The sequence below is a fragment of the Chrysemys picta genome, chromosome 1 (genome assembly GCF_011386835.1).
Source record: "Chrysemys picta bellii isolate R12L10 chromosome 1, ASM1138683v2, whole genome shotgun sequence".
NCBI lineage: Eukaryota > Metazoa > Chordata > Testudines > Emydidae > Chrysemys > Chrysemys picta.
Window position 1 is genome coordinate 111,032,895 of NC_088791.1, and position 13,808 is coordinate 111,046,702.

Below are 13,808 nucleotides of genomic sequence, written 5' to 3' on the forward strand. Positions count from 1 at the left end.
GAATTTAAAGGTCTGAATTTAAAGTGAATTAGTTAAATTGCATTAAACCCCTGTGTGGACTGTCTCATTCAGAATGCATGTGGCCTTAATTTAAATAGGTGTTGCCCTTTAAACTTGGACCCTTAGCTATTTCATACCAACTTCCCCATGTAGATGGTACTAAAACTCCCTCAAGTTATCTAAAGGAGGAGGAGCTCTGCTGAACCATTGGAGATAAAATTTGAAAACACAAACATGTATCTTTATGCAAGATTCACTGAGATTACTTGTTACTTTTGCCCATGGTCATTCCTTTATCCTTAAGTAAGATGAAAAAATATTAATATTGCAGGATGCTTTAGGTAGGCTGTGGTAAGGATCAATGTAATAGCTAAAAGATTTTCTTTGTTTTTATAGCCTGTGCCAGCAATGGCTTCTACCACAGTTACTGGAGTGGTGTCTGCACCAGCACAGCCCCTGAAAGAAGGTATTTATGCTGACACTTGCCACCTCAGTCTTCTGAGGAATGTGAATGGACTTGCTGAGCAAGAGGATTTAATGTTAAATGGCTGTACTAAAACTGTAGGCTTTATTAGAAGAACTGGAAAGGCACTGGCTTTTGATGAACTAGACTAAAATTCTCTTACTGCAGGTCGAGAGGTGCAAGGGATATGCTAGCTTCTTTAATTTTTAAAGCTCTCCAAAAATAAGCTAAATCAAGATTTACAAGGACTTTCCGCTAAACCTACTGCTAAGGAACAATATCAGGATTTGTAGAGTGAATGCCTCCTCTCTCTCATACTATATAGTCCGCAAGAGTGAGAAGACTATATTGCTAGTTTTGATCCTTCTGTGCCTTAACAGATATTTAGGGATTTCCTTTCTTTCCACTGTGCAAAGAAGTGGAAATCTTCGTATGAGCAGTGCTGAGGAAAAATATTTGCTTTCTGGTTTCATTTAGAGAAGTTGAGGAGCAGACCATGGACTTTCCAATCCTAATTTTATATCCAGCTGCTAAACAATTAATTATTGGACAGTTCTGTAAAAGGTTCCAGAATGTTTCAGGTATAAAGCGCACACATTTCTGCGCCAAAAAAAAAAAATGCTGTAGCTAGCTAGCTCACTTGCTGGCTTACACTAGCTTGATAATATATTCACTTGTAGACAAAGAGGTTTTGTGGGGGAAGATATATTCCAAACGTTCTCCTGCCCAGTTTAGTTCAACGAACTTCACTTACCTTTTTACGAGAGAAGAGTGCTGCTGTACTGTTAAAAATATTTCAAAACTAGTTAGAAGAGCTAAGATTAAAAAAAAATCAAATGTTGAGAATAATTTTTATTAATATACTCAGTCGGTGTTTTATGGCAGATAGTCAAGATTGTTTACAGTAGGAAAACAGTCACATGCAGGGCTGCCTGCAATAGATTTCCCCTGGAAAATTGCTTCCCTACTTGAGAATATGTTCTCCATCCTGCTGAAGTTTAGTAGAATCATTTTAATTGGAACACCATGTTGGACCGTCTGCTGAATAAGGATGACAAAGCAATTTTTAAAATTTTGAATGCCAGATCCACAGTTGCACAACTGGTGTGATGGGTAGTAGTTGTATGCCCCCAATACTGGAACCAGGCCAGCCTTTGTTACAACTTACCACACACTCATGGTGATCCTGTTGCATCCCAGTTGCAGGTATTGCTGGAGTGCAGAGGTGCTCAGTGCATGTTTTCCTTCCTCAGCCACAGCCCCCTACATCACAGGCTTTGAGAGTAGTTGTGTAGAGCCATTATGGCAACCCAAGAATTTCTTTCATTAGAGAGATCGCTAGGTAGCTAGTTCCACTAGTCCAACAGTGCAATGCAATTGGAGTGTGGGGGAGGGGAGTCCAAGAATCTGGCCCTGAAGATCTAAAATGAGAATATTATACTGACTAAAAATGATTCTCAGCATTTGATTTTTTTCTTCTTTGTTCATTTCTGTATTAATATACTTATTCTAAATTTTATACTGGTTTAATGCTTGAGTAAAATCAACATTTGGCAGTGGATAAAAATGCCTAAAGGCGCTGGCCTTAACGGAATTTGCCCCTATTGTCCCATTTAAACAGCAGTCGGTATCATTCACTAGTAAGCTACATTACTTCCCTGAATGACATGCCAGTTAATTATACTTCCAGATTACATGTATTATATTCAAGTGCCATAATATGTTGAGTGGAATAACTATAGTGAAAACCAATTTGTCTTGAAATTGTGGTATGGCCTGGGGTATTACATAATGTTCCTGTGGGTGCTGCGCTTCAGGCGCGCATGTGCCTTTGATAGGAGCCTTTTGGTAGCAGTGCCAGTTAGTTCCACACATGCACCCCAACTATCTTCATGCCCCATACTGAAGGTATGTAGGGCAGTGTCAGATGAAGCACCCTCAGTTCCTTCTCAACTGCCTCAGCATGAGACAGCATCTTTTGGTGCCTGCTTCATAATTAGCTGTCTCTTAGGGAATAGCTTCTAGATTTTACATGTTATTTAGGTCTTAGTTACCCCCTGTTAATGTTTAATCTAGTTACAGTAGTTGAAGTTTTTGTTGAGACTTCTTCAAGAGACTCCTTTGTGGTGGTGCAGGGAGAAGTGGACCTGGGCCTGCCTTTCTTTGACGGAATTAATTTTCTGGTTATGCCTTGCTTATGTTACCTAGATTTAAAGGTTGCCTCACTTGCCGGGAGTCCATCTGAGTTAATGATGGTCACTGTATCTGCTGCTTAGGAGACACCAACATCCCACCTAAGTAAATTTGTTTGAGGCTTGAGTAAGTCTAGATGAGTCAGGGAGATTAATCTTAGGCTTCTCATGATGGAGTGCTCCCTTCGACCTGCCTCAGACTCAGAAACCCCCTGGTAGAGCGATCTTCCAGTGAGCACAGTGCCCCATTGATCTTTGCCGCCTACTCACCCACTAGATCTTTGCGAGTGAGAACCACAGGATAGTACCAAGACTTCCAGAAGGATGAGCTCCAGATTGCCTTGAACAGAAGCCAGGGACAAGAAGCCTAGGTCACCACACAGACCTGCTGTTTCAGTGACTTCATGTCCCAGAAAACGTACCACTGAGGCTCAAAGGTCTCCTCTTATCAAGGCCCCCTCATCTAAATCTGCAGGAACCTTAAAGTCCCAGCATTCTTCGGTACCATCCATGGTTGTGGTGCTAACGATCCAAAAGACTCTGTCAAAGAGGTCAGTATTGAACATGGGTCCTGCTTCTAAGTTGCCTGCAGTACTCCAAGTTGATGTCTCAAGCTGATCGACCGGCATCATCAAAGCCAAGGTCATCCTCTGTACCACCACCACTCTGTGGAGTCTTGCCGGGTTTCTGCATAGATTCACTCAACCAGTACTGCAGGAGTTCAGATTCTGCCGTGGCTTGTGTGTCTCAGGTGAACGAGCGTCTCCTCTACTAATGGGTGCAGAAGGACTGTCAGTACTGGAGCCTCATGTGTCACTGGTACTGCCTGGCTTCCACGACCCACTAAAAGAGATAGGCAACCTCCCTCAAGGTCATATCTGTCTGCTCCTTCCTTGGACTGTGAAGAATATAGTTCCTCGGACTCTCAAATTTCTATCAGAGGCTTGCTCGATTAGCAGCCCAGAGCTGCCTCTCTTGATGTTTTTTCTGAGAGAGAAGCTCCAAAGCTTGGCCAAACTCCTTGTTCCTCTTGTATGATCAATCCTGGATGCCCCCTCCTTTTCCTTATGGCCTCCTTCAGTGGTCATATTGGGACCAGTGGGCTGCTTATAGACAGTTCTCTAGAGTACCCAGTTACACCCATGGAAGAGTATCGGACAACCACCACCTACTTCTCTTGTCCCTCCAAATCAATCTCTATCCCAGGAGGAATCTTTCAAGGAACAGGAGAGAAAAGCTGATGAGGACGCTACTTACTAGTCTAACATTTTTCTCCTCACCTGAGGAGACAGTGATGCTTCCTCCCCCCCCTCCCCCCCCATGCTGATGATTAAACAAGTCCAAGAGGTCAGAAGAGAATTGCTGACTCCTTTTAAAGGGATTTGGAAGAGAGTTCATGAGATTAGCACAACCTCTTGGACATCCTCCAATCTGCCACTTCTGTTTGGGAAGCCTTACCTGTAAACAAGGCTTTGCTTGAACCTGCCAGAACAATTTAGTAATCCCCAGTTGCCATTTCTCCAACTTATAAGAGGATGGAAAAAAAATATGTTCCTGCTCAAGGCACTGAGTTTTTGTTCATTCACACAGCCCCCAGCTCCTTGGTGGTGGATTTTGTGAACAAAGCTGCTACACATAAGGACCACAAATGCCTAGACCTCTTTGGCCACAAAAGTTACTGTTCAGCTTCGTTGCAATTTAGAATCTCCAATTATCAAGCCCTGATAGCAAAATATAACCACACCAACTAAGGAAAAATAAATTTTTATTGATCTGCCTCAGGAACGAGAGCAATTTCAAGCTATCATCACGGAAGGTCACTTGTTAGCCAGAACTTAGGTACAGGCCTCCCTAGACATGACCCACATGATAATCAGATCTGTTTCTACAGTGATTGTCTAGCATCCTACCTGCTGGATGTGATCCTCAGGAATCCAGAGGGAAGTCCAAAATACTGTAGAGACCTTCCTTTTGATGGGCTCAAGCTCTTCAGTGAGTGCACCAATGAATCCTAACGAGAATGCAAGGATTCAAGGGCTATTCTTTGCTTCCTCAGCACCTACACACCTGCAAATAAAAGGAGATTCAGCAGTCCTAGATGGTGCAGAGATCCTGCCCAGCCTAGTTCCCTGCTTATCACAGGCCTTGGGAACTGCCTAAGAGGAGACTTGGCTTCCCAAAGAGAGAAGTTTGCCACCACAACTACCATAACTCATGCTTCTTTGTCAGCCAAGAGTCCATTTTGATTTGGGTCCTCCCTTCAGGATGTGAAGCTGTATTATTTTGCCTCCTCCCTCCCACTGTTGCAGATTCTCTCTCCCATCTCTGATCCGTATGGGAGCAGTTTATTTCTGACAGATGTGTTTTGGAGGTCGTAACATTGGACTAGTCTATGCATTTCATCTCCACTCTCCCCATCCTTTCTCAGGGTTCCATCTCATGAATATCTACTGAGACAGTTCTATCCCTTTTCCACATGGGCAGATACTGGTTCTACATCTCTTAACACAGAGGGGAGAGGGGTCTAGTCAAAGTACTTTCTGGTTCCCAAAAAGAAAGGTGGATGGAGCCCCATCTTAGATCTCAGATTGTTAATCACTTCCTGAAAAACACAAGTTCAGGATGGTGACACGTGCAGCTATAAAACTATCTCTTGAGCTGGAAGATGGGTTCTCAGCTGTTGACTTACAGGATGTGTATTTTGATATCATGATGCATCCTTTTCGCAAGAAGTTTCTGCATTATGTGGTTGGCTGGGAGCACTTCCAATATTGAGTGCTCCTTTTTGGACTTTACTGCCCCCAGAGGATTTATGATGGTTCTGGCAATGGTAGGTGTTCAATTGCAGTGATAAGCAGTTGGCTCCTCAAGGGCCACTTTCACAACAAAGTTCTTTTTGCAGTGAGGAAGGCTAAGGCTTCAGCTCACAAGGAGAAGTCTACTTTGATATCTCTTTAGTGAATAGAGTTTATACAAGCCACATTAGATGCCAAAGCATCCAGAGTTTACCTACTGATGGACGGGCTTATGGCATTAACGAATCTGATCTTGCAGGTTCAAATGAGACTGCAAACAATGGCAAGAACTTGTCTGCAGCTCCTAGGTCATTTGGCAGTCTGCACCTTTGTCATGCCATGGTTGCGCGTACACTACTTCCAGGGATGGTTGAGAATGGTTTACACCCCCAACAAAGTCTGAACAAACTAGTGTCATTCCCTCATCAGGTTCTAGATTTGCTTAGAGGAAAGACCCAGGCAAGGTCTGTGCTGAAGTTCCTTTTACTCTGTCTCCCTCCACCACAGCATCAGATACATCTCTAGTGGGATCCAGGAGCTCATCTTCAAATGCATAACATGAAGGCAAATGGATCACCCTAGAATCCACTCTGCATATCAACCTTTTGGAGCGTAAATGGGTCAGATTTGTGTGCAAACACTTCCTTCCCATGATCAAGGACCAGTCCGTCAAGATCATGACAGATGACAGAGCCAGCATATGCTATATAAATTTGCCAAGAAAGAGGAAGATCTCCCTGTCTTTGTGTGGATGCGTTAAAACTATAGAACTAGTGCATAGCCAATCAGACTCATATCTCAGCCTCATACTTACTGGGTCTTCAGAACACCATAGCAGACTGCTTGAGCAGATGCTTCTGCCAGGATCAGGTGTGGGAAACCAACAATCTGATTCTCAACTGTATATTGCTTACTTGGCTTTTTCTGGAAATAGCCACTGCCAATAAACAAAGTGTCGGAAATTCTGCTGCGGGTTGGGGTGGGCTGAGACCTCAATCTCAGGTAGTTGCCTTCCTCATTTCCTTGTTGAGGAACCTCCTCTACACCTATTCGCCACTGCTCATCAGAGTCCTAACAGAATTAAGCAGGACATAGCCAAGGTCATCCTAATTGCACCGACTTGGTCAAGGCAAATTTGGCTTCCCTACCTGATTTGCCTCACATCTTGCTCGGCACTACAGCTACTGTGACTATTCACGAGCTGGTAACTCAAGATTCTGGGCATGTTCTTCACCCCAGTTTGAACACACTGCAGCTCAGTGCTTGGTTTCTAGATATTTCTCTGGGTTAGAAGTTCGAGACAGGTACAAAAGGTTTTGTTGAGTAACAGAAAAACACAAGCTACAAAAACTTACCTAGAGAAAGGTTCCATTATTGGTGAATTTTGTCCCTTGTTGATTCTTCCCTTTTTGGTTGTGTTTCCTGTGGCGTTTAAAGAATTCAGGTCTCTGAGTTCTGTTAAAGTTGATTTAGCAGCTATCAGAGCATTCCATTCTCCTGTTGAAGGGTTTTTAGTGTTTGCTCACTCCACATCTTCCAGATTCATCAAAGGGTTAGCTAACCTTTCCCCATATGTCAGAGAACCCACTCTTGCATGGGACTGGAACTTGGTCCTCAACTTTTTCTTGAAACCTCCCTTTGAGCCATTAGTTGAGTGTTCCCTTTTACACTTGTCTGTGAAAGCTGCATTTTTAGTGGCTATATCTGCTTAGAGAATTGGCCCATCTCCCCCTACACAGTTTTCCATAAAGTATCTCTGGCCACATAGCTGACTTTTACCCAAGGTAACCTTGGACTCTGATATCGATCAGATCATTTACCTACCAGTTTTTACCCTAATCTTCATCTGACAAAGGATGAGGCAGCCCTTCATGCTTTAGACATCAGGAGAGAATTGAGTTTTTATTTGGAAAGGACAAAATCCTTTAGGGGGCCCTCTTTCTACCCAAAGACTCTCTAAGTGGATTTCTGGTTGTATCCCCTCCTTCTGTGAGGCTGCTAATGTTCAGTCTCCTTTTAGGGTTATAGCCCATTCCACTAGATTCCAATCTGCTTCCATCGCTCTGTCGAGAAAGGTGGTTCTTGAAGAAATATGCAAAACTGCCACATGGTGCTTATAAACATTAAAAGTCTTAGACCAGGCTCTAAAGTATCCACCTCCTTTAGGGAATAGTGCTCGAGAGTTAAGTGAAGTTACTCCTGGAGGAATTCTGTGCATAGAATTTCATCCCCCTCCCCCAGACTGGCTACCCAGCTCATACTGTGCAGGCAGGCTGCAGTTCCTGGGTTTGACAGCTCTGCTTGGTCACATGGTGCAGGCGGGCCCCCTTCCTCCATGGCAGCTGCTGGAGCCTGCAAGCTGCACCCTACAGGGACAGGCAGGAGCAACAGCTGGGAGCTGCAGGGAGGGGCCACTGCTTTCCGGGAGGGGAGACTGAGGATATGGGTGCAAGCCTGCAGGGGAGAAGTGTGACTGGAGCTGTTCCAGGGGCGGCTGAACCTTTGAATTGTGCTCCGCCCCTCCCCCCCATCAGCAGGTACGAGTCATCTCTGCCCCGCAGGATGGTAATGAAGCTGCGTGGAGCGGAGCCTGCGGCTGGGCTCTGGGGGCAGTGTTTGCACTTGTCTGGATCGGGGACCCTATGCAGCCTACTCCAGCACCCCCAAATACCTTCTCCAAGTACACATCCACACCCCTCCAGCTCCCCCCAAATATCCTCTACAGCTCCCCCTCCCTCCTGCAGTGTCCTCTATTTGGGGACTTGAAATATGGTAACCCTGAGGAAGCAGGGTGAAAAAATGAGAATCGACTAAAAGATCAGAGGGGCAGAGTTCCCCCCCAAGATGTGCCCTGCTGGCACATGTAACACACCCAGACTGAAGGGCCTGACAAAAGCATAACAGAGAAACAGGAACCAGGTTGTTGTAGCGGTTTCTTTAACTCTCTACTCATGGGAGAATCTTTTTTGTTGTCTGTATTGTTACAGACATACTTGCTGACAGGTGTTTTGAAATAAATTACCAGAATAATTGAAACTGGTGTGATTATATTGTGGTGTTTTGACAAATAAAATATACAGAATTTTGCAGAATTTTTAACTTTTTGGTGTGGCATTTCCCCCAGGAGTATGAAGTGGAGTACCCAAGGGTTATTGGGATTTGAATAACTTTCTAACACTGAGTATTTGATCTGGATAAAGAAAATTGCTGTTAAAGTCCAGATAATTCCGTCTCCTCCTCGTTGTCCCCAAATACAAAACCCCTTGTGTTAATTTTGTCCTTATTTTGTAACAGAGGACATTCTCCCATATCTACACTTTTTCAGAGAAGTGAAGTTAATGAATTGACTTCAGTAAACTATGTAGTTGTGATGCACCTGGTGCCAAGCTGTTTTATCTTCCATTAGTTTGAAGGCGTTTAGCATTTGGACTGGGTAAGGCAAAACCCTGGAGTAGTTCAAAATAGAACACAGCAGATGACCCTAGGAGGAGGACTTGGAAAACAAAGATTTAGATCAGTCCAGTGGCGTGTTCTGCTGTGTAACTAGTCAATCCAGTGTGAGACTGGTCCTCAGATATTTCAGACTAATACTTTGATGGGTCTAAAAATACATGAATTGAACAGGCCATGTTTTATTGTAGCTCAGTTTAGTTGAATTATTGCTTGTGATCGCTCTTCATTCCTGCACTTTAGAAGTTGGATAGGAGGTTAAAGAAAGTGGTGAGTTCAAGTAATGATGGCATTATAGAAAGCAGACTGGGTGCAGCAGTGGGAGAAAGTGTTTGTCTCAAGTGGGAGAAAAAGAAACGCAAAAACTTCTTTAACTTTCTCTTCCCTGCCACCCTCCTTTTTCTCAATTTCAGCATCACAGGATGCAGACAGCAGTGCAACGACTACCACTGCAGGAGCTGGAGTTTTTAAGATGGGACGATTTCAGGTAGGAAAATGTTACTTTGTAGATTCACTCTGTGACCAGGGCATTGATCCAGGAATCTCACTTTGTTATGGCAAAGCAGTAGGGCCCAGATTTTTCAAGGTATTTAGGGCATTGCTCCACTCAGCGTTGCAATGCTCAACTGATTTTGGAGCCTAAATCTCATTTTCAAAAGTGGTTTAGGCACATAGATGCCTAAAACCCGTTGGCTTCGATTGGATTTAGGCTCCTAAGTGCCTAAACCACTTTCAAAAAGGAGATTTAGTTTCCTGAATCAGTGGGGCGTTGCAACGGTGAATGAAGCAGTGCCTAAATACCTTGAAAAATCTGGGCCGCCTTGATTGGTACCAGCTCCTGGCACAGCATTTTACTGGGAGGAATTGCCACTATCGAGTTTGACAGGAATTCATTTTTCTATTCATGAACTCTACTCCCAATCAGGGTTAACATCACACTTTATTGCAGCATTTTCTGGTTTGTGACCTTGGCATTCTGAGACAACTGAAGCCTTGAAATAAGTCTGAACTATGCATTGACTTTGCTATTAGTAGTCCAGATCTTTAATGTTAGCCACATTATGGCTAATGTGACATTGGTGCACTCTGCTGTATCATTCTCTAAGTTTGATTGTGAGGGAATCTTACTGAAAGATGTAGTTCTTGGAAGAACAGATGTGGGTGTGTATGAAACAAGTTGAAATGGCTTAGCACCAGACCAGATGATATTTAGCTTGCCTTTACCTAGAACTCTGGGATGAGTGGATATGTGGCCAGGAAAGGGAGAAGGCACCTTGTTTGCTGTGCTCAAGGCAGCTGGTTACTTGTCCCAGTTTGACATATTTCTGACCATAGAGGTCAGCTAGAGCCTGTCATATATATTACTGTGAAGGGTTCAGAATGCTGTGCTCACTTAGTGTTTCCATCACTTCTAGGTATCTGTGGCAGTGGATAGTGTACTGAGAGACAGTGACGGTAAACCTGAAGAAACTAAGCCTGTGCATTTTGAGACAACCTCCTCTGATTCATCTTTGTCTGGCAGCAGTCCAGAGAGTACGCTTGTGAAGCAGACTTCCAATGGGACAACAGAGGCTACCACTGGTACCTCCTTAGATGTGACAGATGATGCTGTTTCACGGACATTTCCTGCCATACAATTGCCATTAGAGGCTGGGCAGCCAACTAAAGTTGGGCGCTTTCAAGTGACGACAACAACGGACCAAGTGGGTCGCTTTTCTGTGTCCAGGACTCAAGATGAGGTCACCTGTGTGGAGAGAGAACCCCCAAGGACTCTTCCTCTTTCTGTGGATTCAGAACAAGTTTCTCTTCCAGCCATGACTCCAAAGAAAGAGGTTCCAGAATTGGTGGAGCCAAGGCAGTCTCCGCTTATGAATGGGCCATCATCTGATCTGGAGGCTGCCTTCCTGAGTGGAGCGGCTCAGGAACTGGATGATGGCTCAGGTAGCCCAGACTCTCTCCAACCACTGGATTCAAAGATCAGCCTCCCCCTCCAAAGCTTTAGCAACTCATTGAATTCTTCCTACATGAGCAGTGATGAGTCAGATATTGAAGATGAAGACTTGAAATCAGAGCTACGCCGGTTGCGGGAAAAGTAAGATTTTTTCTTTGAGAATGATGTTTGTGTGAACTGTAACAGTTGCTTAGTTCTTTTTCCGCTTTCCTTTATGAGCACTCTGACCTGCCATACAGAGGAGAAATTCAGACTGATTTTAGAATGAGCCTCTGTTAAATATATTTTTCTGTAGTAATTGCCAGAGTTTTCACATAGGGTAAAATTAGTTTACTGATAAATGAATGTGACGGTTCTTCTTTGAGTGATTGCTCATATCTATTCCAATTAAGTGTGTGTGCGCCACATGCAGTCATTGGAAAGTATTTTCCCTAGCAGCACCCGTCGTATTGGCTGTGGAGCCCCCTGGAGTGGCGCCTTCATGGCGCTCAATATATGACCCTGCTGACCCAGTGCCTCCTCAGTTCCTTATTACTGCCAGTGATGGTTGTTGGAACTGCAGTGACTTGCTTAGCAAGCTCTTCTCATTTTCCCTAGCTTTCAGTTTAATTTAGTTCGCAGTTACTCCTAGTCTTGTTAAGTTTAGTTTTAGTGTTTTTGGTTGTTACAGCAGATAGCGGTTGGGAGTGGGGTGTCTTCCCCCTTTGCCCCGACAATGTTCCCCGTTGGGACTTGGGTTATGCCTAAATCCCAAGAATTGAAACCCTGCAAGTCCTGCAACAAGACCATGCTAACAGGCAACCCCCACAACGCTTGCTTAAAGTGTCTGGGGGAAGCACACCAAACTGACAAGTGCAGGATTTGTAAAGGGTTTCACCACAGAACAAAAAAGGAGCGAGATTTTTTTTTGCCTCAAGCAGCCCCTTATGGAGGCGGCACTTAGACTGCAACCTACATCGGCATGGCAAGACCCAGCACCAAGCTCGTGGGTGCGCAGCGCCCTGGCGGCAGTGGTAGAAGCGGCACTGCAGAAGGACTCTGGGAGAGACCCGTGACACCACCACTCACTGGCACCAAAACCAGCAGGATTGACCTGGCACCTGTCCCATTAGCCTCCTTGTCATCCTCCCCGGATGAGGTGGTTGCAGGCACCTCAATCTCTGGACCGCCCCCCATAGACAGCCGTGCCCACCAGGACCTCCTTCGTAGGGTGGTGCGAAATATGGGCCTGCAGGTCGAGGAGGTGGTGGAATCAGAGGACCCGATGGTTGACATCCTGGCCCCAGAGGGCCCGTCGAGGGTGGCTCTACCCCTCATCAAGACTATACAGGCCAATGCTAAGACCATTTGGCAGACCCCAGCCTCCATTCCTCCCACCGCAAAGGGTGTAGAGAGGAAGTATTTTGTCCCATCTAAGGGGTACGAATACCTCTCCCCACACCTGCAGCCTTGCTCATTGGTGGTGGCTGCAGTAAATGAAAAGGAGAGGCAGGAACAACAAGCCCCAGCGTCTAAGTCCAAGGATGCCAAGAGCCTAGATTTATTTGGGTGCAAAGTGTATTCCATGGGGGGTTGCAACTCAGGATTGCCAACCAGCAGGCAATTCTGAGTAGATACAGCTTCAACTCCTGGAACTCGATGCTCAATTTTAAGGAGCTGGTGCCAACAGAGTCCAGGGAGGAGTTTGGAGCGATAGTGGAGGAGGGCAAGGCGGTTGCCGGGACCTCTTTGCAGGCCTCACTGGACGCTGCAGACTCAGTGGCTTGCACCTTATCCTTCGGTATTGCCATGAGATGTAGCTCATGGCTGCAGGCCTCGGGACTCCTGCCCAAGGTTCAACAGACCATGTAGGACCTGCCTTTTGATGGGGGCAGGTCTGTTTGCAGAGTAGACTGACTCTAGGCTGCATAGCCTAAAGGACTCCAGGGCTACCATGAAATCCTTGGGTATGTACACCCCGGCAATCCAATGTAAACATTTCAAGCTTCAGCAGCAGCGCTACTATCATCCTCGGCTGAGGCAGAACTTTTCTAGAAAGGGGGGCAGGAATGGCAGACACAAGCCTTCCCACCCCCCGCCCGGGTAGGCCAGGGCCTGACTAAACCATCATCTGGTTCAAAGCAGGCCTTTTGAAGGTGCACCTGAGGATGGCGCACCAGCCGCAATTCTGTATCCTTCCCCATCTTTCTTGAATCATCTGTCCCACTTCTAATGTGCTTGGGCCCAAATAACTTTGAACTGCTCGGTTCTCCGTACCGTAGAATTGGGATATTCTCTCCAATTCTGCTTCTACCCTCCCTCTCATCCCGCTTCCCTGTCCCTCTTTAGGGACTCTTCTCACGAGCAACTCCTTATCCAGGAGGTGTGGGCGCTCCTTGCCATGGGAGCAGTGGAGGAGGTTCCTCAGGAACTATGGGGCAAGGGATTCTATTCCCCATACTTCCTAATCCCCAAAGCCAAGGGGGGAAGGGTCTCAGACCCATTCTAGGTCTGCGAGGACTCAACAAGTTCATGGTAAAGTTGAGGTTCCGCATGGTCTTCCTGGGCACAGTTATCCCTTCTCTGGATCCAGGAGGCTGATACGCCGCCCTCAACATGATAGACGCGTACTTCCATATAGCTTATTGGGCTTGCATACAGACGATTCCTACAACTTACGGTCCTTCCATTCGGCGTCTCAACAGCCCCCAGAGTGTTCACCGAGTGCACGTTGGTTGTGGCTGCTTTCCTCTGTCGGAGGCAGGTGCAAGTATACCCCTACCTTAACGACTGGCTGCTCAGGGGCCACACCAGGGGGCAGATGGACTCTCAAGTCCGATAAGTCAGATCCACATTCGAGAGACTGGGTCTCCTCCTCAGCTTGAACAAGTCAACCTTGTCACTGACCCAAAGAATAGAATTCATCTGGGTGGTGTTAGACTCGGTTCAGGCAAGAGCACTTTTGACAGAGCCCCAAT

At 45.6% G+C, this 13,808-nt stretch overlaps 1 protein-coding gene across 12 annotated transcripts in view; it reads left to right on the plus strand.

Annotated features, from left to right (window-relative positions):
* WNK1 (WNK lysine deficient protein kinase 1) overlaps nt 1-13,808 on the plus strand; it is a 167,224-nt gene that overhangs the window by 132,031 nt on the left and 21,385 nt on the right. For all 12 annotated transcript variants that reach the window (XM_065582293.1, XM_065582304.1, XM_065582334.1 and 9 more), the window contains 3 exons: nt 397-466; nt 9,314-9,387; nt 10,316-10,992. In XM_065582293.1, coding sequence (XP_065438365.1) covers nt 397-466; nt 9,314-9,387; nt 10,316-10,992 — 821 coding nt within the window. The remainder of the gene's footprint in view (nt 1-396; nt 467-9,313; nt 9,388-10,315; nt 10,993-13,808) is intronic.